The 27,422-nt window shown below is 46.8% G+C and overlaps 1 protein-coding gene and 1 pseudogene across 2 annotated transcripts in view; one reads left to right on the plus strand and one right to left on the minus strand.

Annotated features, from left to right (window-relative positions):
- KDM3B (lysine demethylase 3B) overlaps nucleotides 1-27,422 on the minus strand; it is a 68,865-nt gene that overhangs the window by 9,561 nt on the left and 31,882 nt on the right. For both annotated transcript variants that reach the window (XM_090064743.1, XM_090064742.1), the window contains 10 exons: nucleotides 25,976-27,227; nucleotides 25,037-25,238; nucleotides 23,371-23,585; nucleotides 21,452-21,604; nucleotides 14,204-14,311; nucleotides 13,538-13,665; nucleotides 7,476-7,749; nucleotides 6,109-6,365; nucleotides 3,243-3,509; nucleotides 2,513-2,684 (listed from right to left, as the gene is read on the minus strand). In XM_090064743.1, the coding sequence (XP_089920869.1) occupies nucleotides 2,513-2,684; nucleotides 3,243-3,509; nucleotides 6,109-6,365; nucleotides 7,476-7,749; nucleotides 13,538-13,665; nucleotides 14,204-14,311; nucleotides 21,452-21,604; nucleotides 23,371-23,585; nucleotides 25,037-25,238; nucleotides 25,976-27,227 (3,028 nt within the window). The remainder of the gene's footprint in view (nucleotides 1-2,512; nucleotides 2,685-3,242; nucleotides 3,510-6,108; nucleotides 6,366-7,475; nucleotides 7,750-13,537; nucleotides 13,666-14,203; nucleotides 14,312-21,451; nucleotides 21,605-23,370; nucleotides 23,586-25,036; nucleotides 25,239-25,975; nucleotides 27,228-27,422) is intronic.
- LOC149856019 (uncharacterized) lies at nucleotides 16,119-17,611 on the plus strand (annotated as a pseudogene).

Genomic DNA, 27,422 nt, shown 5'->3' on the forward strand with positions numbered 1-27,422 from the left:
CACTCATCTAACCCCAAAATCATAGACAATGAGGCCTGGAAGGGACCTCAGGAGGTCACATCTAGTTTAACCCCCTGCTCAAAGCAGGACCAGCCCCAACTACATCATCCCAGCCAAGGCTTTTTCTACTAAGGTCTTAAAACCTCCAAGGATAGAGATTCTACCACCTCTCTGGGTAGCCTGTTCTACCCTCATGAGAAAGTTTTTCCTAATATTGAACCTAAACTTTCCTTGCTGCAACTTGAGCCCATTGCTCCTTGTCCTGTCATCTGCCCCCACTGAGGACAGCCCAGCTCCATCCTCTTTGCAGCCCCCCTGCAGGGAGGTGAGGCTGCTGTTCAATCCCTCTCTCTCTTCTCCAGACTAAAACAGCCCAGTTCCCTCAGCCTCTCCTCACCAGTCACGTCCTCCAGCCCCACAACCATTTTCATTGCTTTCCACGGGGACTCTCTCCAATGTGTCAACATCCTTTCTGCAAGGGGGAGGGGACAGGCAAAACTGGACACCGGACTCCGGATGTGGCCTCCTCAGTGCCAAATAGAGGGGAAGAATCACTCCCCTCCATCTGCTGGCAATGCTCCTACTAATGCGCCCAGTATGCTGTTAGCCTGCTTGGCAATATACTACAGGTGCCTCGAGTAGTCATCTTTGGATCTATAAGACATTGCAAAATCCTGCTCATTTGTCAGACTTCCCCAAGGAAGTATCCAAGACACTAGCTGACACCAACTTCAAAACGTCTGTCTTTTACTTATATCCTGGACCTGACCTACCAGTCAGAGCTCAGGCCAAGCCATGGCACAGCATGCCTTTAGCACTGACAAATTACCTTTTTTGCCCATAGGTGAGAGATTTTACATATTTATCCTTCTAGATGTCTTATGATAATACTGACTATGGCCAATTACTATCTTGCCTCAAATGTAAGAGAGACTTAAAAAACACCAACAATGAACAAACCAAAAACAAACCTGACCCCACTTCCTTATTTATTCAATTTATATGTCACTCGGGGGCAGATCCAGAGGGGTGGAGTGATGCAGCTGCACTCCCCTTTCCAACCACACCATGGAAGCAGCAGCCGGGGATTCTTTTAAAGACTCCAAAATCAAGTAAGAACTCCCTGCTTCCCCCAGCCTTGCCCCAAGGCTCAGCAGCACATCCCCCCGCCCCCCCCCCGCAACTAGGGAGGGACTATACCACTCATGCTGCGCACATAGCCACGGCACATGGACTGCTCATGCTGCACGTGTGGCAAAGAAAGGGAACAACTCCTTTCCGCTGCTTGCACTGAGTGCGTAGCCACTTGGGGGTGGGGGGAGAGCTGGGCTCCTGCATGGCAGAGGGATGCCAGGCCTGCAGACTCGCGTGGCATGCAGTCTCCAACTGTCCGGAAGCTGGGAAGCCCGGAGCAAGGCCACCATTCAGTTGCTTGCTTAATCTAATCTACCCATCTTCAAAGTCTTCCAGGACCCTGGCCCAAGACCACAGAAAGTGTCTTGTTAGAATGAGATGCCATGACCCGCTCCACCCCTCTGGTACTCCGAAGCAGTCAGCCTCAAGACCAGGGTGGCAAAGTGGCAGATCCGGCCAGCAGCCAGACTCCATTTCCCACCACCCCTGCCTGTGCAACTCTCCATGGAGACCAGCTGGGAGCCATGCAGTCAGGGTGCACAGCTGGGCAGGGAGCTGCTCCGAGGCCAGGAACTTGAGCCAGGGATGGCACGGGGCCACAGCAGAGCTGAAATCTGCTCCCTGCACGCCCCTGTGCATGAAACCTGCACTTGTTACAATGGCAGGTGGGCAGTGGATCGCAGCTCTGTCCAGGGCCCAGCCCCCACCAGACCCCGGGGTCTCCCTAGCCCCGCCTGCCCATCTTGCTCCCGGCTGCAGTCCCATCCCAGCCATGTGTCCTGCTTATGTGCCTGGCAGCGGGTATGGGGCAGATGGGCAAAGGTGCCTGGGAAGCAGGGATCGGTCTGGTAGTAGCTGCCAGAAGGAGCTGCCACTGCAGGGACTGATGGGATATGGAGGGCCAGACTTTGCCCACCCCTGCTCAAGACTGATCCTTACAAATAGTGCTTTCTTTGCAGCATGACCATGGTTTTGGGAGGTTGTCACCAGGGGATAAAAACATGGAGGTGGCAAGACTTGCAATCACAGCAAAATGTAGAACCAACTTCAGCTTTATCATGAATACAACCAGAGGGGGAAGAGAGAAAAGATCAGACTACCAATTTCATGTGGTATAGACCATCTACTTATTTATTTTGAATACTGTTGTAATAAGAGTTCTCTGCTCCAAAGCAGTCTGACTGTACTAAGCTACTTTTGGCCTAGCCTCATTCTTCACAATTTCTCCACCCAGAAGTCACTCCCTAGTGAGCCTTACAAGGAGCAGCTGTGGCTTTACACCTTGAGGGATAGCTACTGGAACACACAACCTGTGGTATCTGTGACAGGGATTATAAGAGGAATGAGGTGTGCTGTTCCACCATGAATCTGCACTTACTAGAAATTATTTCAAAGCCATCCCAGAAGTCACGCACTTTCACATCTGAAATTATGGCACAGTTTCTGCAGTTCACCAGATCAACATCCTGGTCTCCAAACTCCAGACTGAAGGCCTCTGGTTTCCACAGCTCTGACTTCAACTTCTTATGGACTCCAGAAACTAGCACGGGCTAACGAAAAGAAAGGCAGGTGGCTCGTTACATTATTAGCCAAATTTGCTACAAATTTAACTACATCTCTCTCATTCTCGGGAGCTGGATTTTCTTGGCCATCACCAGAGAAGCAAGGCATCAGATACTAGCTCCTTTTCGCATAAAAGTACATCCCCGTTACATCAAGCAAATTAGCAAAGTCAGAAAATCAAAATTCAGTTCCAAGCCATTTTCAGGTGTCTTTACAAGAAAGTCTAGTATCATATAGCACCATATACACTCCCTCCACCCCGAGATCCACTAGCCATATGTAACTATATCTGGCTGTACTTCTAGACAGACTATATCCACTCCTAAATGAAAGGAATGTCTCTCTAAAATACAGCAAATAGGAGTGCCACAAAATTAGCTTCAGTTTTCCCTCCCTTAATTTTTTTTTTTTATTATTATTTTTTTTTTTTACACGCAGAACTGTACGTTGCCATTGACTATTCAGAGCAGGAATAGAGGAAGCTTTTTTTCATTCTCTAAAATACCTGCTCCAGTGTTACAACCTGGCTATTCATTTTCACTTACCTGGCCCTGTTTCCAACACTCCCTGAAGATCTTCCAGTTGTTTTTGTTGCTGGGATCATGCAGGCAAAGGAGCCTTCCATCACAGAGCCAGGAATGAGAAGTGTGTGGATCCAGAACATTCAGTCCCATTACCATTTCCTTCACCTCTCTCTGAGTGTCAGCCAAGTTACTTGTTCGCTTTGCAGCATCAGATGTCTTCTTATTTTCCACCACAGAAGCAATGATATGATCTAGGAAGTTGGGCAGACTGGCTTTACCTTTGGCTCCCTAAAGACACAAATATACAGGCCAAGTTCAGTTTTCACAGAAGTTTACATAAGGGCAATATGCATCTGCCCCAACACCCTCTTGTATTTCAACCATGGTAACTGTTATCACAAGACCTTGTACACAAGTCAGTACACAGTTGGGAGGGGGTACTGACAACAGCATGTCTGCTGCTGCCGCCAGTGGTCTACAGAATTAAGGCTTGGAAAACTTGCTGCATTCTAACGAGATTAATTGCTAAGCCTTCAGAAATGAATACCGACATCACAATATCAGAAGCTGTTCCCTCCTACCACCATCGGTTTTATTTCCATCAAGTTATGAAATGTTCATTTTTTCCTGGTTCCCTTAAATGCTTTTTATGCACTAAACAGAATCAGACCAGTTAGGATCTCTGGCTTTTGTTGTTTTGGTTTCTGTTAAAAGGGAGACTGCAATCCTTGAATATATAAGCAGGAGTAGATCACACAGGAATAGGAAGTCAGCATTACCTCTGTATGCAGCATAATAGAGACTGTTACTTAATACTGTGCCCAGTTCTGCTGTCTACAGCTCAGAAAGGACACTGAAAATTTGGAAGAGATTCAAGAGAAGAGCTACAAGTGTTTCGAGGCCTTGAAAAACATGCCTTACAGTGAGAGATTTATACTCAAGCATTAGTTTAAACGACAAAAGATTAAAAGCTGGTTTTGATCATGGCCTACAAGTGCCTCAACAATAAAACTGCTTCTGGTGAGAAATGGTACTTTCTAGCAGGAATAAAGGTATAATAAGAGCTTGTGGCTAAGAAACTGATGGTGCTCAAGTTAAGACAGAAGACAGTGGCCCAGTTGCTAAGATGCTATCTGCTCCACTGCAAGTCATTTGGGCGTATTGTTTGATTCACTTAAAATTCTGGAGGTCAAATGAGTTCAGTGAAACTCAAATGCTGCAGAAGTGGTAAATTTTAATAAAGAAAATCCCAATACACATAACTTCACCACCTTATGCATGCCTCCTCTTCAAATGCTAGTGATCCAGACTTTTACAAAGTTCTGACCCTAACGTTCGAGTCAGAAAAGCAGCAAAGGATCTTTGTTGATGAATTTGTCACTGATCTTGATAAGGAGCAGCAACAAAAACTGACAAGGTTCTGAGAAAGGAGAAAAAGGATAAAACCTGTGGTTTACTGTGCCACGTTGCTAGGAAGGGTAGGGAATATAAATGTGAGGACTTTCCTTCCACAGAAGAAATTCCTTTTGCCTTAAGGCATTTCACAGTTATCTACATTTTAGTTTGTGGATATATGTTCTCAGGGCCATGACATTTTCAGAAGCTCTTAAAAGCTGAGTCACAACTACTGGTTTCACTTTCCTGTGACAACGAAGCTTCCCTTTGTAGTATGTTCCAATCCTCTTGCCAGTGCCAAACAAGTTAAACTATTAAGACCCCATCTGCCCTGGTTCAGAGAGTTCAAATGTCTTGCTCTAAACATCAGAGCAAGGCAGTGTTACTCTAAACCAATGACAACAGATGCCGGGAGGGTAATGAACAGGGGGAATGCTCACACCAGGTACGCCTGGTTCAACGCTCTCCCTCCAAATCACCTACTTCTGCCACTGTCAGAGACAGGATACTGGGCTAGATGGACCACTGGTTTGACCCAGTAAGGTGCTTTTGCTATTCTTACCAGATCACACCGCGGGGCATACCAGTTTAACACCATCCCTTACCAGAATCCGAACACCTTCCATAATTAAAAAACAGAACAAAAAACTCGCAGTGATAGCCAAGTCCCTAGTGGAGTCAGTGGACCGTGGCACTTCTGAAGGTAACGATTCTATTTAGGGAAGGGCTTTTTGTTATAGATTGTTCATGCTGTTAGTGCTCGCCCACTTCTTAAAGAGGCTTAAGTTATATTTAAACAAGGAATTCTTGTTCCAGAACAAGAGTTTCATGTTTGAAAGTACTCAGTAACAGCCACTGTCTTTTAAATTTACACCCTACCTTAAATGAGAATCAACTTTAAGCATGGGCAAGCCTCAGGGTTTTTTAAGGTAAGGATTCTTGGGGTTCCTCTTTTTACTTCCTTTTTTTTTTTTTTAAAGCAGGACACGTGGTTGTTGTATCATTCTTATGATGGGTATTTTCAAAGGAGAATTTTTCAGCATATCTTTTTCTTTTTTTTTTTTTAAAAGGATAGTCTTACTTCACATTCACCCAATCTCTGAAAATCTGTTCCACAGCTGGGTCCCCTTAACCAGCAACAGCTTACAGGCTAATCTTAAGCAGGACTTTCCAAAAAATCAGACTGCTTCTCAACTGAGCTTCCATGGCAGCACAGATTACCAAAAAGGAATTTAAGAGTCGGAGTTAATACTATGCCTAACTAATGGCCACTTCCCTCCAAAGGGAGAATTTTTTCATGACAACAAAGGACTAAGCCCCATAAATAACTATTGTGTCAAATTATTTTATAGCTTTTTTCACCATCAAATGAGTGCCTTTGTTTATACCAAGTGCCCAGAAACAATGCTGTTAGAATGCAAAGAAAGCTGTTAAATTACTGAGAATTTTACCTCAGAGTATAACCTATCTGCAGGAAGACAATGCTACTTACCATTGAAGCTGCAGAGAAAACTGGAGGAAATGGGATTCCTGTGTCTAATGGGACCTGAGGCAGTTTTCCTGGTCCAGAATGTAGCAAATCTCTGAGACTTGAACCTTCGGTTTTGTTGCTAGATGCAACTGGGCCCAACAGGAGGCTGTTAAACAGCTTTGGAGTTAATGGGGAAACCTTTGCACTGGAATTGAAGGAATCCAATCCAAAGGGCGAGTGGGATTCTTTACTGAGCACTGACCGCAGTGATCCTGCTTCTGTAAGCAAGAATTAGAACTGGGTGAGATGAAGAACCACGACGAGGAAAGGTCTGAGACAAGTGTCCAATATAAACACAGCTACTATCCTGTTACTATCCCGTAACATTTACCTAAATGTTACAACTCAAGAATAGTATTACACTCTGTTGAGGTCCCTTCTGACCCTAGCATCTATGAATCTATGCATACAGGACGAAACACTCTTATACACTGTCCTACACATTTATACATTGTACATTTCAGGGAGGTGTTACCAACAGGCTGTTATCATTGTGGGATAAGACCTTGAGAAGTACAAAAGATAATTTTGACTTAAACACATTTGATTTACAAGGAACTGCAACCTTATTTGAAACAAATTCCCCAACTGACCCACTCACCTTCCAAGTTAGTTCCGAATCCTTCACCATGAAAGCTTTTAAGATTACTGTCTTCAGATTTTACAGACAGTAGGGACTACTACTGGGAATGTGACCTTTAGAGCTAGCAAAACATTTGTGAGCAACAAGAAGGAACAACAAAATCTTTCCATCACTCACAGTGATGAAAAAAGGTTGCATGCCACACCACCTTCACTCTACCTAAGCACAGTCTTTATGGGGGCCACCCTGAACCACCTTTATTGCAGGTGTGTCCTGAAAAACAAATATTTCTGAAATGATGTTGTATATTCCGAGGTTTTTTTTTTCCTAAAACCTGCCCTGAACATTTAAGTGACTAGAAATTCCACTCTTCATTTCCCATGCAGGACGCTAACATCAATTTTAGCAGTTTCCATAAGCTACTTAACCGATACCAGAAATAAATGTTAAATTAGACTTGACATCACATACCAGTGCAACAAAGCCTTCCAGAAAAGATACAGCTAACAGCAGACTAAGATGGGATAAATGTGATTAGGAATTATATGCTCTCCCTTTGGTCACCTCCATGCAAGTTATTTCGAGATGCTTTCCACATCTTTTAAACCTACTAAAGAAAATGGATCCAAAGAGGGAAGTGAAGAGGAAGGAGCACGCCCTTTTCCATCTAACAAGCTGGGACTCTCACCAAGGTAATACTGCAACTCTTTTCTGCAAAAAGCTATGGGATAGATCTTTTACTTACCTTTTGTTTCTTCTTTTGCTTTCTGGGTTGCTAAATCAGCAAGCCAGTGCAAGGCAGATGAGGGGGTCGTTTCTGGACACAATGCCCTGTTAGTCTTTGTTTCACTGGTGTTACTGGTTGGTGGTATCTCTGATTTTGCAGACTCCTCAGTTCTACCATCTGCAGCCTCAGGTTTAAGGCCAGTGTCCATCTCCAGCTGTCCTGTCCCTGTTGCTGCATTGGAGAAGGTGCTTTCATTTCCAGAGGCAGACACAGTAGGATTTACACTGGGAAGCTAAAGAAAACATGCACATTTAAATGCCGACTTTAAAAAAGCAAACTGCTCCCCCTAAACTGAAACAAATGAAAATTTAACCAGCTGATAACAGCAGAACAAGGCAATACAGTCTAGTGTCATCAAGGTAGAATGTCAAGCCAGAGGAAGGCCAGAAATGCAACAAATCTACTCCAACTTTCACCTAGGAGGAGAGGAGGGAGTGCTAAAGTTGGAGTGGGTCTGCTGCACCTGAATCATTCTCAGCTTGCTCAGTCATAACATTTAGAACGCATCAGCAGCTGTGCCCTTCTGAAACATTCCCCTTTTGAAAGGGGCTCCAAGTCATCATATGTCCACACCCTAAGAAACAGGATAATTTGGTTATTCATACTGATGTCCAATGTGCCTTGCCAAGTTATTGCTATGTAGTGATCTCAAAGCCAAGGAGTACCACACTAAATCATGTATGTGAAAAATGTCCTTTATCAGGCTTAAACTTAGTCAGTACTTAATTGATTCAAAGTCTCCTTGTTCTTGTGTGAGGAGGTAGAGAAAACAGTCACTGTAGACCAGGCACCATTCTATTTATTTGTACTGTGTGTGTACTCTTCATCTCTTTTCTAAACTAAACAGTCCTCATCTTTTCAATCTCCCTTAATACAAGAGTTTTAAGCAGGCACAAATCATTCCTCCTTCTTTTGAGATCTACCCCCAATTCAGCAATATCTTTACGAGATAAGGTGACCTGTATTGTTGGAAGTATCCCATATTCCACTCAATAAGATGGCATAATATTTTCTGTATTATTCTCTACCTTATTCTTTATGCACCGAGTATCGAGTTTCCTATTCTGCTTGCTGTTGGATACTGTGGAAAGGTCTTAGTTATGGTAATGTTATGGTATCTTTTTAAGTTGATCTTGCAAGGTCAAGTCTGTGATCAGGTCGTGTTTATTTCCTTGCAGTATTCAGAAGCTAGGCATCGTTTCCCATCATGTTACACCAATTTGCCCAACTTGGATCTCCTCTGGTCTCTACTTCCCTAAACAGCCTAGTCTGATCTCCAAAATTTGGTATCTCTTTGTACAATCTCTCATTTCCACATCATCAACACATGAATAAAATGTCACAGGAACTACTATGGAACCTTGCTGTTCATTTTTTGCATGATGAACGCCAACTATTAATTCTTCTTTATTTCTCCCATAATAACATTTTGCTTCTGATTATAAGCACTACTTCAGAGTCAGGGTGGCTAGAATCTGCAACCAACTTCCAAGGGAAGTGGTGCTCGCTCCTACCCTGGGGGCCTTCAAAAGGAGGCTAGATAGACAGCTTACTGGGGTCGTTTGACCCCGGCACTCCTTCCTGCCCATGGCAGGGGGTCGGACTTGATGATCTGCTCAGGTCCCTTCTGACCTGACCAACCATGAAACTATTTTCTTTGGTAGCATCTTGTAAAAGGGCTTTTCAAAGGTCTTCTGAAAGACTCAAAAGTTATGTCAACAAGTTCTCATTTAGCACTATGCTGACAACATCAAGACTTCTAACAGATTAGTAAGGCACCATTGTCCTTTGCACTATGGTCTACCTAGGTTATTATATTCAGTTTTTAATCTTCATTACAATCAGTCTGCCAAACAGCGACAACTGTTTTCAAATATAGGTAGAAGAATATTTGGCTACTTTCTAATTTTCTCAGCACAGAGACTGTTTTTAAATGAGAGCCTGCATATTTTTGCAAGCAGCTCAGTAAATCTATATTTCAGCTCCTTCAGCACTGTGGGATTTACACTGTTTGGGTTGGGTGACTTACTGTATTTTCAGTTCTCAATGTGGTCCAGCTTCTCTTTTGACATTCAGGTCACCAATAGTACTTTTTCCCTATTGCCAGAAAAGAAGAACACGGATCTCCACCACCCTCTGTGAAGACTGATGCAGAGACCCTCTGTGGTCAAGACTGATGCATTTAGGTGCTCGGCATTGTCCTTATCCTTAGCCCTTTGAGACCCAGCAGTCCCAATTATTTTTTTCATGAGTTTCCTGCTTCTGAAACTCTTGCTATTTATTTATTTGGAGTTTCATAGATTTCATAGACATTAGGGCTGGAAGGGACCTCGGGAGATCATCGAGTCCAGCCCCCTGCCCAAAGGGCAGGAAATCAGCTGGGGTCACAGGATCCCAGCAAGATAAGCATCCAATTTACTCTTGAAGGTGTTCAATGTAGGTGCTTGAACCACCTCCGCTGGCAGACTGTTCCAGACCTTGGGGGCTCGGACAGTAAAGAAATTCTTCCTTATGTCCAGCCTGAAACGGTCTTGCAGGAGTTTGTGACCGTTAGACCTTGTCATCCCTTGGGGCGCTCTGGTGAACAAACGTTCCCCCAGATCCTGGTGGTCACCCCGATAAACTTATAGGTGGCCATCAGATCACCCCTGAGCCCGCACTTTTCCAGGCTAAAGAGTCCCATGGCTCTCAGCCTGTCATCGTAAGATCTGTTTTCCTGACCTCTGATCATGTGCGTGGCTCTCCTCGGCACTCTCTCAAGCTTCTCCACATCCTTTTTGAATTGTGGAGCCCAAAACTGGACGCAGTACTCCAGCTGCGGCCTCACCAAGGCCAAGTACAAGGGGAGAATGACGTCCCGGGATTTGCTCGAGAAGCATCTATGGATGCACGCCAGCATTTTGGTCGCTTTATTAGCTGCAGCATCGCATTGCAGGCTCATGTTCATCTTGTGGTCAATGATGACCCCCAAGTCTCTTTCTTCTGTAGTGCTAACCAACGTAGCACTGCCGAGCCTATAAGGGTGCGGCAGGTTTTTCCTCCCAAGGTGGAGAACCTTGCATTTTTCGGTGTTAAACACCATGAGGTTCTTGTCTGCCCATTTGCTGAGCTTGTCCAGGTCAGCCTGGATCACCCACCTATCTTCCGGCGTGAATGCTTTGCCCCAAAGTTTGGTGTCATCGGCGAACTTGGCCAGTCCACTCCTGACTCCAGTGTCCACATCGTTAATGAAGTTGTTGAACAGGATGGGTCCCAGGACAGAGCCTTGAGGGACCCCACTGGTCACAGGGCACCACGATGAGTGACTGCCATCAATCACAACCCTCTGGGTCCGACCATGGAGCCAATTTCCCAGCCAGCGGATCGTGGTGGAGCCAAGGCCACAACGGGGCAGTTTGGCCAAGAGGTGATCATGGGATACCAGATCAAAAGCTTTTTTGAAGTCAAGATATATGACATCAATCTCTTCTCCCTCGTCCAGGTGATAGGTCACCTGGTCATAGAAGGAAATGAGATTGGTCAAACAAGACCTACCCGCAACAAACCCGTGCTGGCTGTCCCTTAGAATGTTAGCCTGGGCCAGTCCCTCAAGAATGGCCTCCTTAATAAACTTTTCTAAGATCTTCCCCAGGATAGAAGTCAGGCTAATGGGCCTGTAGTTAGCCGGATCCACTCTCCTCCCTTTCTTGAAGATCGGCACCACATTGGCCTTCTTCCAGTCTTCGGGCACTACACCAGAGCGCCAGGAGTTTTCAAAGATCCGTGCCAGGGGCTGGGCTATGACGCTCGCCAGCTCCTTGAGTACCCTGGGGTGCAGGTTGTCAGGACCGGCTGACTTGAAGGTATCCAGCTTCTCAAGGTGTTCCTTCACGAGGTCAGCATTGATGGAGGGTAGGGGATTCCCCTCACCCAGATTTCCCTGTCCCATAGCAGGCATAGGCATCCCGTGTGACTGATGAAAGACTGACGCAAAGTACCTATTTAATAGGTTGGCTTTTTCCTGGGCGTCCGTTGTCAGTTGCCCCATCTGGTTTAGCAGGGGTCCAACATTGCCCTTGCTTTTCCTCCAGCTCCCCACATACCTGAAAAAGGACTTTTTGTTGTCCTTGATGCCTGAAGCTAGTTGGAGTTCAGTTGCAGCCTTGGCTTTCCTGGTTTGGTCCCTGCAGGACCGGACCAGCGCGGAGTAATCCTCCTTGGAGGTGAATCCCGTCCTCCATCCTTTGTAGGCTTTCCTTTTTAGCCACAGTAGCTCCGCTAGCTCTCTGGAGAGCCAGGGGGGCTGCTGTGCCTTCTTGCTGCCTTTCCTCTGTGTTGGGATAGATTTAGCTTGTGCATTGAGGATCGCTTCCTTGAGAAGCAACCACTCTTCTTGAACTCCCATCTCCCTGGGGTCACGGTCCCTGAGGGCCTGACCGACAAGCCTCTTGAGCTTGTCAAAGTCGGCTTGTCTGAAGTCAAGGACTTCTGTGTTGCTGACTGACTTGCCAGCTTTACGGCGGATGGTGAAGGTGATCAGCTCGTGGTCGCTGTCACCCAACTTCCCATCGATCACTAGGTCGCCGATTAGGTCGTCCCCCGTAGCCAGTACCAGGTCAAGCAGCGCTTTGCCTCTCGTTGGCCCATAGACTTCTTGAGTCAGGTAGAGGTCATCCACGCACAAGAGAAAGCTTTGCGACCGCTCAGATTTAGTTGAGTGATCTTCCCACAAGATGTCCGGGTAATTGAAGTCACCCATGACAACCAAGGTCCTGGAGCAAGCGGCCTCAGTCAGTTCCCGGGCGAACTCCTGGTCAAGCTCGGGACTTTGAGTGGGAGGTCTGTAGTAGACTCCCACCCTTGTGTCCCCTGTGCCGAATTCCCCACGAATTTTTACCCACAGGGTCTCTAGCTGTCCATGCCGGTCACCAACATCAGCTTGCAGGGACATGTAGCTTTCCTTCACATAGAGAGCTACACCCCCGCCCCTTTTGTCAACACGATCCCTCCTGTGTAGGGCATAGCCCTCTATACCCGTGGTCCAGTCATGGGTGGAGTCCCACCAGGTCTCCGTTATCCCAATGACATCATATTTCTTTGCACTGAGCAGGAGAACGAGCACCCCCGCGCCTCTCGGCTGCCCCGCCCGGCAGCCCCTGCCCACCCTCCCATCCGACTGCGACCTCAGATCAGACGTGGCAACCCGCTGAATTGAAGCATATTAGTCAGCGGAGGAAAAGTCATTAGCTACAGGTGCCATTTCAGCCCTTCTAATGTCCTTCCTACATGCTATGCAGTTTCCCTAATTTATATTGCTATGTATTGGCTTTATTAGGATCTCATTTTGAAGAGTATCTTTTCGACTCTAGTGGACTCTCAACCCATTTCATCCTATTGATATATATAGTCCTGGCTTTCTAATCACAGTTTTTGGTCATAAGTATACTTGCTGAGATTTCCTTGCTGGTTTTTGAGAGTAGCATCCAAGCCACCATACTTTTCCTTTCATCTTTCAACTTCAGCATCTTTTCTGACTCATTCTATTTTAATGAAATCTCCACTTGTGCTAATATTTGATTCCTTAACTTCCCCTAGGACACTGACTCCAACTATAATGTGGTCACTAGCATTCTTGATTAACGTCCGTCTTACTTAGCCTGACACGTCAGCTTTAGAGCTACCTTTGCCAAGGACAAACAAAACAAAAAAACCCCCAACAAAATCAACCAACAGTTAAAATACTGTGCACTAAGAACCAGATTCTCAAATTCTGGCCACTTATCTCACTTTATTGGTTTACATATGGATAGCTGAAGCTCCCCTGATCATCTTTGAATCTCTATTAAGTTTATTGAAAACAGCAAAATCAAATAGACCATAAAAAGCCTAATAGTTAGAAGGCGCTGAAGTAGTAAGACTTGCAATACATAGGAGGTTAGATTATGGACCATCTAATGCCACCCTTTGACTTTTAAAACTCTCTTCTCTAACATTCAGGGTCAAGTATAGTATTTCTACTCACAGACTCGCTGCTTACATACCTGTGACATCCCATTTGTGACAGCTGGTCTCAGTACGGATTTGTTCTGTCGGTTAATACATGGGCAGTTTGCTTTAATTCCCCATTTGCCTCGTGCTGCATGCACCATGTCTCCAATATTATAAAGGGCTGTAAGGAAAGTTAAATGTTTTGGTACTGGAGCTGTGTACAAATCTGGGAGAGACACTGACCCCAATTACTGCCACCTCACAGTGAAAGTCTTAAGGGTCGATGAAAGCCTCAAAACAAGATGCTTGCATACACTCCAGTGTACTGTGTAACAGTGCTCACATTGGTTCTGAAAGCTGGTCTTGTCAGGGAGATCCTACCATTGAACATTTCCCTGGCCTTCAGGTAGGATGCTTCCTATTACTCACTGTATTTGGTTACTAGTAGTATCTCTGAAAAAAGAGCACTGAGCCAAAACAAGAGCCACACGCTTTGGATGCATGTTATCACCTTTGGTAACAGCTTAGTCTCTCACAAACTATTTTCACCTCAATTCCCAAGCTTCCTTCAGCAAAACACTTTCTTCATCCAGGCACCCTCCTCCCTGCCTCCACTAAACAAGACAACAGCTAGAAAAACTAACTATCACACTTCCTTCTCTCCTGCCTCTTCAAACAGGAAAAGTTGTATAGAGTTTCCTTCCGGTTTCGAATATTACCTGTTCCAGGAATGATTTGGGTTGGCATAAGATTTTCTGGTTCATGAGACTGCCCCTTCGCACACTTCAGCCATGAGAAGACTTCCTCATCACCAATCTCCTCTGTTTCTGAAATGGTAAGAGCCAGACACTTTACTCTCCTAATAAGTCGCAGAATATTTATTTGTCACTGTTTCAATGAGTTTCATCTCCGAGCTGCACAATCAACAACAAACCCATCCTACCCTGGTGAGTACAGAATTAAGATGCTTCAGAACAAAATCCACGGCAGCTCCCAGGGGCTCTGTTTTGCCCCTACCATCCACAGAAGGCTGTTAAAACCATTCTTTTGCACAGAAGTGTCCACTGAGGCCACACAGGTGCCTTGGACAGCCTCATCTCGTGCACTGAGGGTGTAACAGGTAGAATAGCCCCCCTCATCACACAGTTTCTTTCCCCCTTCAGATCCAGCTGTTATACAACTCCAGAATCACGCAGAAGAAACACAGTCATGCATGGACAAAGAATCTTGGATTCCAGTTACCAAACTGGTAAGTAACTCTGCTTTCCTCAAGTACTTGTTCCTATATAGTTGACCCTTTATTTTTTCAGCAAACAGCAAAGCCAACCTTGGGGAAGCTGCAAAAGGTTCAGCTCCTTGTAGCCAGAAGGATAGCACTGTAGACATTTAATTTACATAGACTAGCCTCTATTTTGGAAGACTGAGGTTAAGTGAAGAACCTAAGACAGCATGTATTCTTATTTAAATAAAATGTCATTACTAGTTTTGTTGGGAATTTGATTGGGGGCGGGGCACGATGGGCAGAGTTGAATTATATCCTGTCAGTGTAAAAATGGGCTGGGATCTCCCTGGCTAGTGAAACTGCAACAAAAAGGAGGTTTTCATAGATACATATGCTATGGAATAGGATACCACAGAGATTCCTTAAATATAGGTCCCATTAAATCTGAAAGAACAAGATTAATATTCCACAATGGGTACCTATGGAAATGGAACAGGTACCTATGGAAACGTACTGTGCTATAATTACTGTAGGCTTCAGTATCAATAGCAGGCATCTGAGAGTCGGTGACAACAGGAGAGATTCAGATTTCTCAAACTCAGTAGGATAGAGTACCTTGGTGTTAGACAAGAGGGCACCCTTAAGACCACTGCTGCTCTTGTGGAAGTTAGCAATGACAAAATGACTAGAACTAAGTACTTGACACTGATGCCAGGCAACGTTACAGCATCGAAGACAGAGGCACCACAGCAGCTGAGATGGAAGTTACTTAGCATACATATGCAGTACTAATACTCTGAAACAAGCTCCCTACAGAGGTCCAACACTACTCCCAGTTAGGCTGAAGAGCCTCTTTAGAATTGTGGCTTAAGCATCTTTCTAGCAGAGGTTTTGTTGGGAACTGGTCTCTAGCTTCAACAGAGGAGCCAGAGGAATGCTTTCCTTCCTATTAAAATGTAGTTTTAATGTCCCTAAATTAATTTTAAGCCTGGCCATAGGCAACTGGTGCCTCCCAAGTCTGGAGGGACACCAGATCACTGACGGGGAAGGAGGGTCCCCCAGTGGTCAATTGTCAAGCCAGGCGCTTCTTCCAGGGGGTGCACATGCACCCCCTGCTCATCGCCAATAAGCCTGGCTTAGGGAGATAGGACCCAAAACTATCTGAGCCCACACTCTGATAGCTGGTGTTTGTTAGAAGAGGAGGGCTGGACGTCAATCAGCTTCAAATGATTTAGTAGAAACATTTAGTAGGTCCCTAGCAGGCATGCTGCTGCTAGGGACTGCCCGGGTGGCACTGCCTACCTGCAGCTCCTCGGAGGTCACCACCCAGACAGAGCCCTGCCCCGACTGTGGGGGCAGCCTGGTGGGGACCCTGCAGCAGGGAGTGGGAGCCCTCTCACCTGTTCCTCTTGTGCCCACCTTTGGGCCCTGGAGGAGCAGAAGCAGGTGAGGGAACTCCAGGAGGCAGTGAGCAGGCTGAATGGGAGCAGGCAGGATGAGGCTGTGATTGACAGGTACTTCCATTCCTTACAGCTCCAGATGCCTACGGGAGAAACCCTAAGACAGGGATCTGCAGCAAAGGAGTGACAGACAGTCACCTCCAGACCCAGGCAGCAGGAGCAGGCGTCAGCTTCCCCATTGAGACCAGGGAAACAGGTACGAGGCCCTGGCAGCTTTGGTGGAGGATGCAGCAGAGGTGGCCACAGAAGAAGCAGTCCCTGCAACCCCCACTGGACAGACTGGAGGACCGCTGCCCAGTGAAAATAAGAAACGCCGGGTTATTGTGGTGGGCAACTTGCTCCTGAGTGGCACGGAGGGGCCGATCTGCTGACCAGATCCTATGGCAAGAAAGGTCTCCTGCATGCCTGGAGCTAAGATCAGCAACATCACCGAAACAATTCCTGATCTCATCCGGCCCTCCGACTACTACCCCATGGTCCTTGTCCATGTGGGCACGAACGATGCGGCTGGGAGTAGTCGTGACCACATCGCAAAGGACTTCCACAAGCTGGGGGCCGAGCTTAGGAAGCCGGGGGCACGGGTGGTATTCTCCTCCATCCTTCCACTTGGAAGCAGCTGGTGGTACCAGGATGCCCGCACCAGGGTAGTCAACCAGCGGCTACAGAAATGGTGTCTTCGGGAGGACTTTGGATTCTACAGCCACGATCAGCACTTCCAGGGAGGAGGCTTCCTGGGATGGGATGATCTTCATTTCTCTCCTAGAAGTAAGCATCTGTTCTCCCACAGGTTGACTGATTTCCTCCGTAGAGCTTTAAACTAGGTTCAATGGGGGACAGGAAACCAGTGGTCGAGGCGAACCCAGGGTTGGCAAGCCACAAACAAGGCACCGGACAAAACCAGGTAGGCACTAAGGGGCACACTAGCCAACAAAGCAAAGGGGCACCAAGAGCACCCCTCGGAGGGGATAACATGTCTTTACACAAACACCAGGAGTATGGGGAATAAGCAGGAGGAGCTCTCACTCCTACTTGCTAGCATCCAGTATGACCTGGTTGGCTTAACAGAAACATGGTGGGATTCTACTCATGACTGTGTGGTGGGCATTGAGGGGTACAGGTTGTATAGGCAAGACAGAGTGGGAAAAAAAGGCAGGGGTGTAGCTCTCTGTTAAGGAGCAGTACACATCTACCGTTATCAAGGCAGGGGAAGAGGAGAGGGATACCGAGTCATTACGGGTCAGGATACAGGGGGGTCCAGGGGAAAAGGACTTGGTAGTGGGGGTCTAATTAGGATGACGAGCTAGATCTGGTACTCACCAGGCAGCTCAGGAGGCCGTTCAGGTGAAAGAAGCGGTAGTCATGGGAGACCTAAATTACTCGGACATCTGCTGGGAGTAGCAGACGGCCAAAACAAACCCCTCACATAGGTTCTTAAACTGCACGCAGAACCTCCACCTAACCCAGGAGGTGTCCAGTCTCACCAAGGGTAACACTTTGCTAGACCTGGTCTTAGCAACAGGGGATGATCTTGTGGGGGACCAGCGAGTGCACAGTAGCCTGGGAGACGGTGACCATCATTTGGTCGCATTTACAATCCAACAAAAGGTGGGAAAAATAACCAGCAAGGCTAAAGTGTTAGACTTCAGAACGGCCAATTTCAGTTAACTTAGAAGGCTAGTTAGTGAGGTGGCTGAAATCAAGAGCATCGAGCATATGGGGGTCCAGGAGGGTTGGCAGTTTCTCAAGGGAGTGAATCTTGGGGCACAAAGTGAGACTATTCTATTACACTGGAAAGGGAGAAGGGGACTAAAAAGCCCCCTTGGCAGAACAGGGAACTCCAGAAAAGACTGAGGGCAAAGAAAGAGATTTATAGGTGGTAGAAGCGGAGGGCTTGCATACACCACCCTGGCACGCTAGTGCAGGGAGCCAGTTAGGCAGACCAAGGCAGGGCTGGAGCTTAGGCTGGCTACAAAAGTCAAGGACAATAAAAAGTCCTTCTACAGACACATAGCAAGCAAAAGGAAGGCGCAGAGAAGCACAGGGCCCCTACAGGACAAATCAGGACAGTTGACAGCCAACACAGGGAAAAAGACGGAGCTCTTCAACAAGTTCTTCACTTCAGTATTCCTAAGTACTGGCCAGGGCAATTCCCCCAATTTGAACATACACAGATGTCTGGAAGGTACCAGACCACCAATGGTTAGTGCTCATAGAATCAGAGAAGTAGGGTTGGAAGGGACCTTGTAGATCTTCAAGTCCAACCCCCTGCCTAGGTGGGAGAAAAACTGGACTCAAATGAGTCCAGCCAGGTAGGCATCAAGCCTCTTCTTAAAGACCCCCAGGGTAGGAGTGAGCACCACTTCCCTTGGAAGTTGGTTCCAGCTCCTAGCTGCCCTAACTGTGAAGTAGTTCTTGAGGATGTCTAATCTAAACCTCCTCTCCAACAACCTGTGTCCATGATTCCTTGTTATGCCAGGGGGCACTTGGGGAAACAGTGTCTCTTCTGGTCCCCCCCTAGTGAGTTCATAGACAGTCACCAGGTCCCCCCCTCAGCCTTCTCTTGTGAAGACTGAACAGGTTTAGGTCCCGCAGTCTTTCATTGTAGGGTCTGCCCTGTTGTCCCCGGATCATGTGGGTGGCCCTCCTCTGGACCCTCTCCATGTTGTCCACATCCCTCCTGAAGTGGGGCGCACAGAACTGGACGCAGTACTCCAGCTGCAGCCTGACTAGTGTCACGTAGAGGGGGAGGATCACCTCCTTGGCTGTACTTGAGATGCACCTGTGGATGCACGACAAGGTCCGGTTAGCCCTGCCAACCATGACCTCGCACTGTTGGCCCATTTTTAAGAAGGGATGTCCCCCTCTGTGCGACACTGGTCAGGTCACGGTCGGAGTACTGTGTCCAGTTCTGGGCACCGCACTTCAAGAGGGATGCGGAGAATCTGGAGAGGGTCCAGAGGAGGCCACTCGCATGATTAGTGGCCTCCGTACAAAACCCTACGAAGGAAGGTTGAGAGATCTGGATCACTTCCGCCTTCTCAAGAGATGGCTGAAGGGAGACCTTGTAGCAGCCTATAAGTTTATCAAGGGAGGACAAGAGAGAGCTGGAGATGCACTACTTACCAGGGCACCCCTAAGAGTAACTAGGAATAATGGGTACAAACTAGTGGAGAGTAGTTTCATAGTTGATAGCTGATAGGGTCGGGAGGGACCTGAGCAGATCATCAAGTATGACCCCCTGCCATGAGCAGGAAAGGATGCTGGGGTCAAATGACCCCATTTGGCTAGGTGACTATCTAGCCTCCTTTTGAAGACCTCCCAGGGCAGGAGTGGGCCGTCCTGACTGTGAAGTAGTGCCCCCTGATGTCTAGCCTGAACCTACTCTCAATCAACTTGTGGCTGTTATTCCTAGTTACTTCAGGTAGTGCTCAGGGGAACAGGGAGTCTGCCAAACCCCACTGGTGCCCCCGGTAAGTTTACAGACAGTCATCAGATCCCCTCTCACCCTTCTCTTGTGGAGGCTGAACAGGTTCAGGTACCATAGCCTCTCCTCGTAGGGTCTGCCCTGCTGCCCCCTGACCATGCGAGTGGCCCTCCTCTGGACCCCCTCCATGTTGTCTACGTCCCTCCTGAAGTGCGGCGCCCAGAACTGGATGCAGTACTCCAGCTGCGGCCTGACCAGTGCCGCATAGAGGGGGAGGATCACCTCCTTGGACCTGCTCCAGATGCATCTGTGGATGCATGACAAGGTACGGCTGGCCTTCTGGACCACGTCCCCACACTGCCGGCCCATGTTCATCTTGGCATCAATGACGACTCCAAGATCCTTTTCTGCCTCTGCACTGACAAGAAGGGAGTTCCCCAGTTGGTGCCAGCTGTTCTTCCCCAGGTTCAGCATCTTGCACTTGTCGGTGTTGAATCCCATCCTGTTCTCATCTGCCCACCCCTATAACCTGTCCAGATCTAGTTGTAGCCTGTCCCTCTCTTCTAGCTTGCCTACCTCTCCCCACATCTTAGTGTCGTCAGCGAATTTGAACAGGGTGCTTTTCAGTCCCTCGTCCAAGTCACTGATAAAGATGTTGAACAGTGCGGGCCTGAGGGCCGCACCCTGGGGGACTCCACTGCCCACATCCCTCCGGGTCGAAAATGACCCATTTGGCTAGGTGACTATCTAGTGACACCACCACTCTCTGGGTGTGGCCCTCTAGCCAATTTGGGACCCATGTGACTGTGTAGGCATCAATGCCACAATGGGCTAGTTTTTTAACGAGAATGGGGTGAAAGAGGGTGTCAAAGGCCTTCCCAGACTCCAGAAACACTACGTACACCGCGACACCTGCATCCAAGGATTTTGTGACCTGATCATAAAAGGCAGCCAGTAGATTCAGGTTAGACATTAGGAAAAAATTCTTCACAGTAATGGTGGCCAGAATCTGGAACGGGCTTCCAAGAGAGGTGGTACTATGACTTGGAGGTCTTCAAGAGGAGGCTAGATAGGCATCTGACTGGGGTCGTCTGACCTCGGTCCTTTTCCTGCCTGGGGCAAGGGGTTGGACATGATGATCCTTTGGGATCCCTTTCAACTCTACAACCTATGAATTTACAAACCATCTTCTCTTGCTCTTGAAATTCATTAGTATAAGATTTACAAGTTGTCTCACTTGTCCCTTTATTGGTATGGCTTTCCCCACAAGACAAAAAACAGTTTAAGTTTAACAGTTGAGACTTGAGGTTAGGCTACCCAAACTTCAGCACAAGTACAGAAAGAAGCTTCCCTTATAAATCTGTGTGAACAAGCAATATCTAGCATTTACAATAACATGCCATTAAAAATGGTTAAGGAGCGTACCAAGATCCAGACACACAACACGTCCACCTTGTAGCTACAAGTGGTAAGAGGAAACTGGGCAACAGCAGGTGCTGCAGCACACGTTCAGTTCCCACTGGAGCCCAAGGACACCAGGGGCATGCACAGTCCCAGAAAAAATAAACAAACACAGGTGGCCTCAAGACAGATCACATACATGGAGTGCAAGTATGCCAGAGGCAAATGTATATATACACATGGACAGGTATTCAGAGAACAAGGAGGATGAGATGACAACAGGTGCAGGCAGCAGTGACAGAAGCTTCTGCCACTATCGCCTCCCTTCTACCAAACCCTTTGAGTCTCTCCCATCGCACACCAGCTCTTGCTTGGGGACCCCATCAGACCCCAGGGGTCACCTACCTGCCAACTGCCCAGATCAAAGAATACAAGAATCACAGAGAAAGCTGGTACTAACCACTTCGCGGACGATTCTTCCTCAGCCGGTAACAGTCCAGGCAGACTCCAAAACCACATTTGCGACAAACCCAGTGAATATTGAAGAGGGTTGTCTCACATACATCACACATCTCCCTCACGCCACGGACTGCTCGCTTCCATGCCACTTTCTCTAAAAAGAGAAGGAAGAACATTTCAGATTGGGGTTTTGTTTTCTTTTGTGGGGAGCTGCAGGGAGGGGGGTGGCAGCACGAAAGGGAGGAAGAGGCATAGGGGTCTGAGGATTCCACAAACCCACTGACCTAGCCTTAGCAGCCAGGCTTAGTTCTCCAGTGGGGTGAGATTCCGCAACACTTTCATCTCTGTTATTGCCCCAGGAGAGACCAGGTGCAGGAAAGCCAACAAGGAGTGCAGAGTTAACCCTCAGCTGTCACTGACTGGAGGGCCAAGTACACTCCACCACCACTCCAGGTCTCCATTTACATACCTGGGAGGCAGAAGCTGAAACTTGCTATCCACTGAAACACCAAGCTGTCCAGCAGCAGGTGCAGGAGCTTCAATTTGATGCCCTTCCCTAAAGGCAGCAGACTGGAAGTGATTTCCCCATGGAACAGAGGCATTTCCTGTCTTTATTGTGTATGCATCTGGCAACCCACAGTTCTGTGACATTTTTTCAGAAGAGCCATAGAATTGGCTAATCTAGAGCAGATGTGTGTATATGCACATGATGCAGCAGGTAAGTAGGTGCAGAATGTGTGTACCTGAAATGAGTGTAGCATGCTTACAGGCAGAAAGCCTGGGAGTGTAGTGAATGCTGTCTGAGTTAGAAACAGGATTTATAGAATTACTATACTACATGAAAAGGGTGTGAATTTGGCAAATTGCCAGAGTATGCAAATCTGCACGCATTTAAAAATGTGTGCAAGCCTGTAACAGCACAAAGCCTATGACTCACTAATGGCAGGCAGTCAGGAAAACAACCATGTTCCAATTTCAACCCGGGAAAGTGACTGGAATCATTTTACAGCCTAAATATACAAAGGCTGAAAAGCTGCCGACTTGGCAAAACACAACCATCTCTTATCAGTCCTAGAGCAGTAGAGACCATACTGAATTACAAAAACATTTCTGACTAAGTATCCTCTTCAATTATTCTAGAGTTAGAAAGTAGCTTTTTTTCCCTAAACCAAAGAAACTGTGACAATGTGCTTTGAGTCAAGCATCTTACCATTTGGATGCTGAAGCCTAAAACAGATCTTAATTATGAAGTCTGCCTTTGCTAGACTTGTAATTACTTGTTTTTGAGGAGCACTGAAACATGCATAGCGAGCACACCCAGTACAACGCTTCATAGAGACGTGCACTTTGACAGATAAACACTTGCATATCAGCCCTCTAAAACCAGCATCTTCACTAGGCGTGGCAGACTAACGCTTAGCTTTTTCTAGGGCATTTTGGGAGAAGATAACACAAAAGCTGAACTAATTTAATAGGATGGAATTCATGCAGTGAATTCAATGACAGTCTATTAGTTATCAGACTTCAGGATAAGCAATTCAAGTGTGTAGGGTTTTAGACACCAAAGTAAGGCCTCATTGTATCCTAAAGTACTTGGCAGTGTTATCAGAAAGTCAGGTTCTTTTCCATTTTCTCAGGACCTTCAACCAGTTACTCAAGGAACATAATTTTTTGTATTTCCTTATTTAAAACATGGAATTAGCAGTTTCAGGCAATTTACCATCAGTTCCCTTGTTAGGAAAAACTACTCTTTCCAAGAAGACAAGCTGGTCCTATAGTCAGATCTGCTACAGAAGGAGATGCACCCTCTTTCAAAGAAGGAAAGTATAGTCTTTGCAACTAGGAACTAAACTCTCTCTTCGGCTGCACTACACTGAATTTGCATGGATCTCAGCTAGAGGGGTAAAACCAGCAGCTTACGATGTGGCTCCACCATCATCATCGCCTCCTTTTCAGACATAACAAGCTGGCAGAACTGGTCCCCAACATTGGCCAGGATGTATTTAGAAGTTTCCAAGTCAATGCCCTCTGCAGGGGCGGAAGACGGAATCCACAGGCTCATCGCATCAGGGTCGCTCTGCTGGGGATTTAAGAATCCTTCTACTCGCAGGATACCCTTCCGCGTGAATATCAGTCTGAAACAAAACAGGATGAACTAGATAAGAAGCAGCAAAATAACTGAGAACTTCCCTCTGATGCCATCCCCCTCAGAGTGCACCTGGGCAGAGAAGGAAAGGCTTTTCTCTATAACTGTACAATCCGTGGAGTTAGCACTTCAGCCTAAGAGGACAGCTTGAGGCAACTGAACAGATCCCCAGTTACAGGCACTGGCAATAGGGAGCTGTGAGGTAACCAATTCAGTTTGAGAAACAGGAGGACTGAAAAAATGGCAAGAGGCTAAGCTGCTACAAGTCCCTGGGGCTTACTGGTTTGCTATGCAAGAGTATCCAGAGTCCCGCATGTAATTCTCCATGCTGTCTCTTAGTGCAAGTTATCTCCTAGCTTCTGAAGAAAAAACTACTGTGTGGGAACTGGAAAAAGGACATGGAGCTCTTCACTACTAGCCTGCACACAGACTGGTCTGTTCATCACTAAATTGCAGCTGACATTTGACAACTGGTTTCAGTACCTACTTATTAGGGGTGAACCCATCCCATCTTGTAAATGTTAAAAAACATGTTAAAAAAATCCTAGTCTTTCTAGGATTAGCGTAATTAATCTCAGCTGATGGAACTACCTTTAATTCACAGATATGGCCCTGCCAGATCACGATGTGCATGCGCACAGTCCACAACAGGTCAAAAACTTGCACTTCTGCTCCAGTCTGTTTTAAGAAAACTTTGTTCTCCAGCATGTCCAATCTAGCTTCTCATCCCACCTGGCTTCAAACAATGGAGGGAAGAGAAAGACATGCCTTCCAACCCCAGCAAGGAATACAGTATAATGTACAGAGGATTCACTGCTGCTTTATTTCTCTAGAAGCAACTAATCATCCATCTCCCAGCTACACGTCACTAGTTGGGTCAAGATTGATTAAAGAGATCAAGAAACACATATCCCTTGAGGGACCTGTGTACTCCCACGGCATACTGGGGGAAAAGGGAAAGAAGGGAAACACAAATGGACAGAGCAGGCTACTCCAAGAAATTGCTTCCAAGCCAACTTATCACATTTATACCAATACTAGCTTTGCACCGACAACTTCTAGCTATTTGTTAGCTAAATTAAATCTTACCTGCCCCAAACTCATTGAATAAAAACAGAAATGAGCAGTTACTTCAGTACCCTGCTACCCAGTAGTAACATTTCACTGAAGCAAATTAGGTATCCTGGGACTTGGCATGGAGTCAGCCAGTTAGCATCACATAGCTGTAGTTTTCAAGTGAGCTGGCAGAAATACATCTGCAATGGCAGCTGCCTTCTTTACAGAAGAACAGAACTCCAGCCAGGTGACAGGAAACAGGAAATGATCAAAGCCTTCCCTAAGATTCTCAGGCAAATTAGAAGCAGAAGCCCTAAGAACTGGGGACTTGAATAAGCCTGAAGCTCTGCAGCATTAGGTAGGAAGCAAGAACAGATTCAGCACCTCCGAAAATGGAAAAAGCGACAGGCCACAGTCGAGTCATCTTGCTCTTGCTCCTTGAACTTGCGGTACCGCTCCAGACGGCACTCCCGGCACTTGTGCAGATGAGGGGCTACGTTGATGCAAGAGCCGTCCTGGAGGAAAGGTTCTCCTGACTGCTTCAGCTTCCTCACTTTACTCATGTCTTTCAGCACTGACTGGCCAACTGTGTAGAAGGGGAAACATGAAAAATCCATCAAGCTACACCAGCAAACTACACCAGAAGCATCTATCTTCCCCCAGATAATCTCTACCAGTGCATTTCTGCCAAAAAAATTCTCCTAAGGTCTCCCTCCCCAACATGAGCAGGAGCACTTTTGCATATAATCTTCAGTCACATCACACCATTACAATGATGGCTATTTCAAATAGGAATATTGTAAAACAGATTAAGAATGGTTAATGGGGCTGAACGCACAAAATACTGAAGAATTGAAACTGTCAGAAATTACAAGCCACAACCCCCTCACGCGAGCATGACAGTCTACCAGAACGTCTAAGAGCAACAGCACAAAGAGTCCAGTCTCTCATCTCAGACCAGTGGCTAGTACTGCCTGCTTCAAATGGACCAGGATAATGGTCTTAGCTGTGGAACAAGAACATGCCCACAGGGAAATATTAGCAATTGTCATCAGTTCTGAAGCATGCCCATTAATTCCGTGTCCTGACACTTATGTTGGGGAAAATCATTCTTAGAGACTGCACCTGCCAATATCCTTAAGTCCAAAAATATCAGATCCATGCAACTCCAAACTTGGGCCCTTACTAATCTCCTGTGCACATGCTAGTTTACACCAGAGGGCACATCACATGGTTTACCATACAGGAGATGTGCTAGTGCAGAACACAGAATCCCTTCCCTTCATGTTTCCAAGCAGGTGTGCCCTGCCTTGAAGTCTTCACCTTTCAGGGGAGCTGTGCGAGGCCGGCCCTTTGGGGCCTGTTTCCCTTTTCCTTTTCCCAGTAGCAACTCAGCATTCCGTTCTGCATTGGGGCCCAGCTTCCCAATCAAGTGTTCTGGGATCCCCTTCAGACAAGCCTTGGCCTGCAGCTGCTCCTCAGAGTCACTCAAATCTGACAGGTCACTATTGGTACTAGAATCTGAGTCTTGTTTGGACGTCATGCTCCTCTCATCTAACGAGAACCTTTTCACAGCTTCAAAGGGGGCTCTGTTCTCTTGTGCAAACTCTGCCTGTGAAGAGAAAAAGCAAGGCGGGTGCCTGCCAAAGACGTTAGAAAAAGTTTTCAGAAGAGGGTTGTCCTGCTGCCCAGGCCCAACAGATGGTTTCTCTTCCGTTGGACTGGAGGAAAGAGTGGGCATCTCAATAGGCTGCGTCAGGATGCTGGTGGGCGAGCTGGAGCGGCCATTCCCCACCGTAGCAGGGCTCTGTACACCAGCCAAGGCAGCCAGACCAGGCGGACCAGAAACCAGCTTGGAGGAATCGGTTGTTATAAACAAGGTTTTCTTCTTAGCAAAAGAAGAGTCTGTTGAGGTGAGCGATTCTGGCCAGCTAGAAGCGGCCTTGGGAGCCACAGTTGAAGAGGGTGTAGAAACTCCTGTCTGAGATGAAGATGCAAAGCTACCAAAAGGACCAAGTTCTGCTTTCTCAGCAAATGCCAGGAAAGGGTTTGCAGGCTCCTCCCGGGACAGTTTTGGGGGCTGTAAAAATAAATTTTCATGATTATCTGGGGGCCGAGGATTCAACAGGCTTCTCGAAAAAGCTGGAGTGAGGGTGGGCATTGACTCGGTTGGCAGCTTCCGGTCCACAGAACTGCCAGGCTGGGCTGCAGGCTTATTCTCTGCTGCAAGAAGACTTTTACCTTTACCAATCCCAGAGCTCAGGCTTTCTGAACACTGCTTGAACGAGTCCCGATTACAGGGCTCGTCAGCCAAACTCTCAGAGATGACTGTGAAGTAGTTACTGGAGGGCAAATTCTGAGACATACATTGGAAAAACAAGTTCTTTGACAGATCAGAATCTTTTGGAGACTCTTGCCCAGTGCTGCTGCCAAATGGAAATCCAGCAGGTTTGCTTTCTGCGGTCAGTACTCCATTTGATTGGCCTCTTCCACCCCCGAATGTCAAAGGTTGGGGAGCACTTGGAAGAGATGCTCCAAAACCAGAAGAAGCAGCCAAAAGCGAGTTTCGGGAATTCTGCAACAAAATTGGAGAGAGTTAGCTAATGAGACAAATTCCTCAAAAAAGAGCTTAGTATCTACACTTCAGCAGTACTTTGTCTATCTTATTTCACAATTTCTTCACATGCCCCTTACTACTGCAGGAAGTCAGACCAGAAATCATTACATAAACAGCACCCGCTAAACTAACATTTACACAATGCATGACCTC

Source organism: Crocodylus siamensis, chromosome 10, assembly GCF_052110815.1.
Source record: "Crocodylus siamensis isolate JL-2025a chromosome 10, ASM5211081v1, whole genome shotgun sequence".
Classification (NCBI taxonomy): domain Eukaryota; kingdom Metazoa; phylum Chordata; order Crocodylia; family Crocodylidae; genus Crocodylus; species Crocodylus siamensis.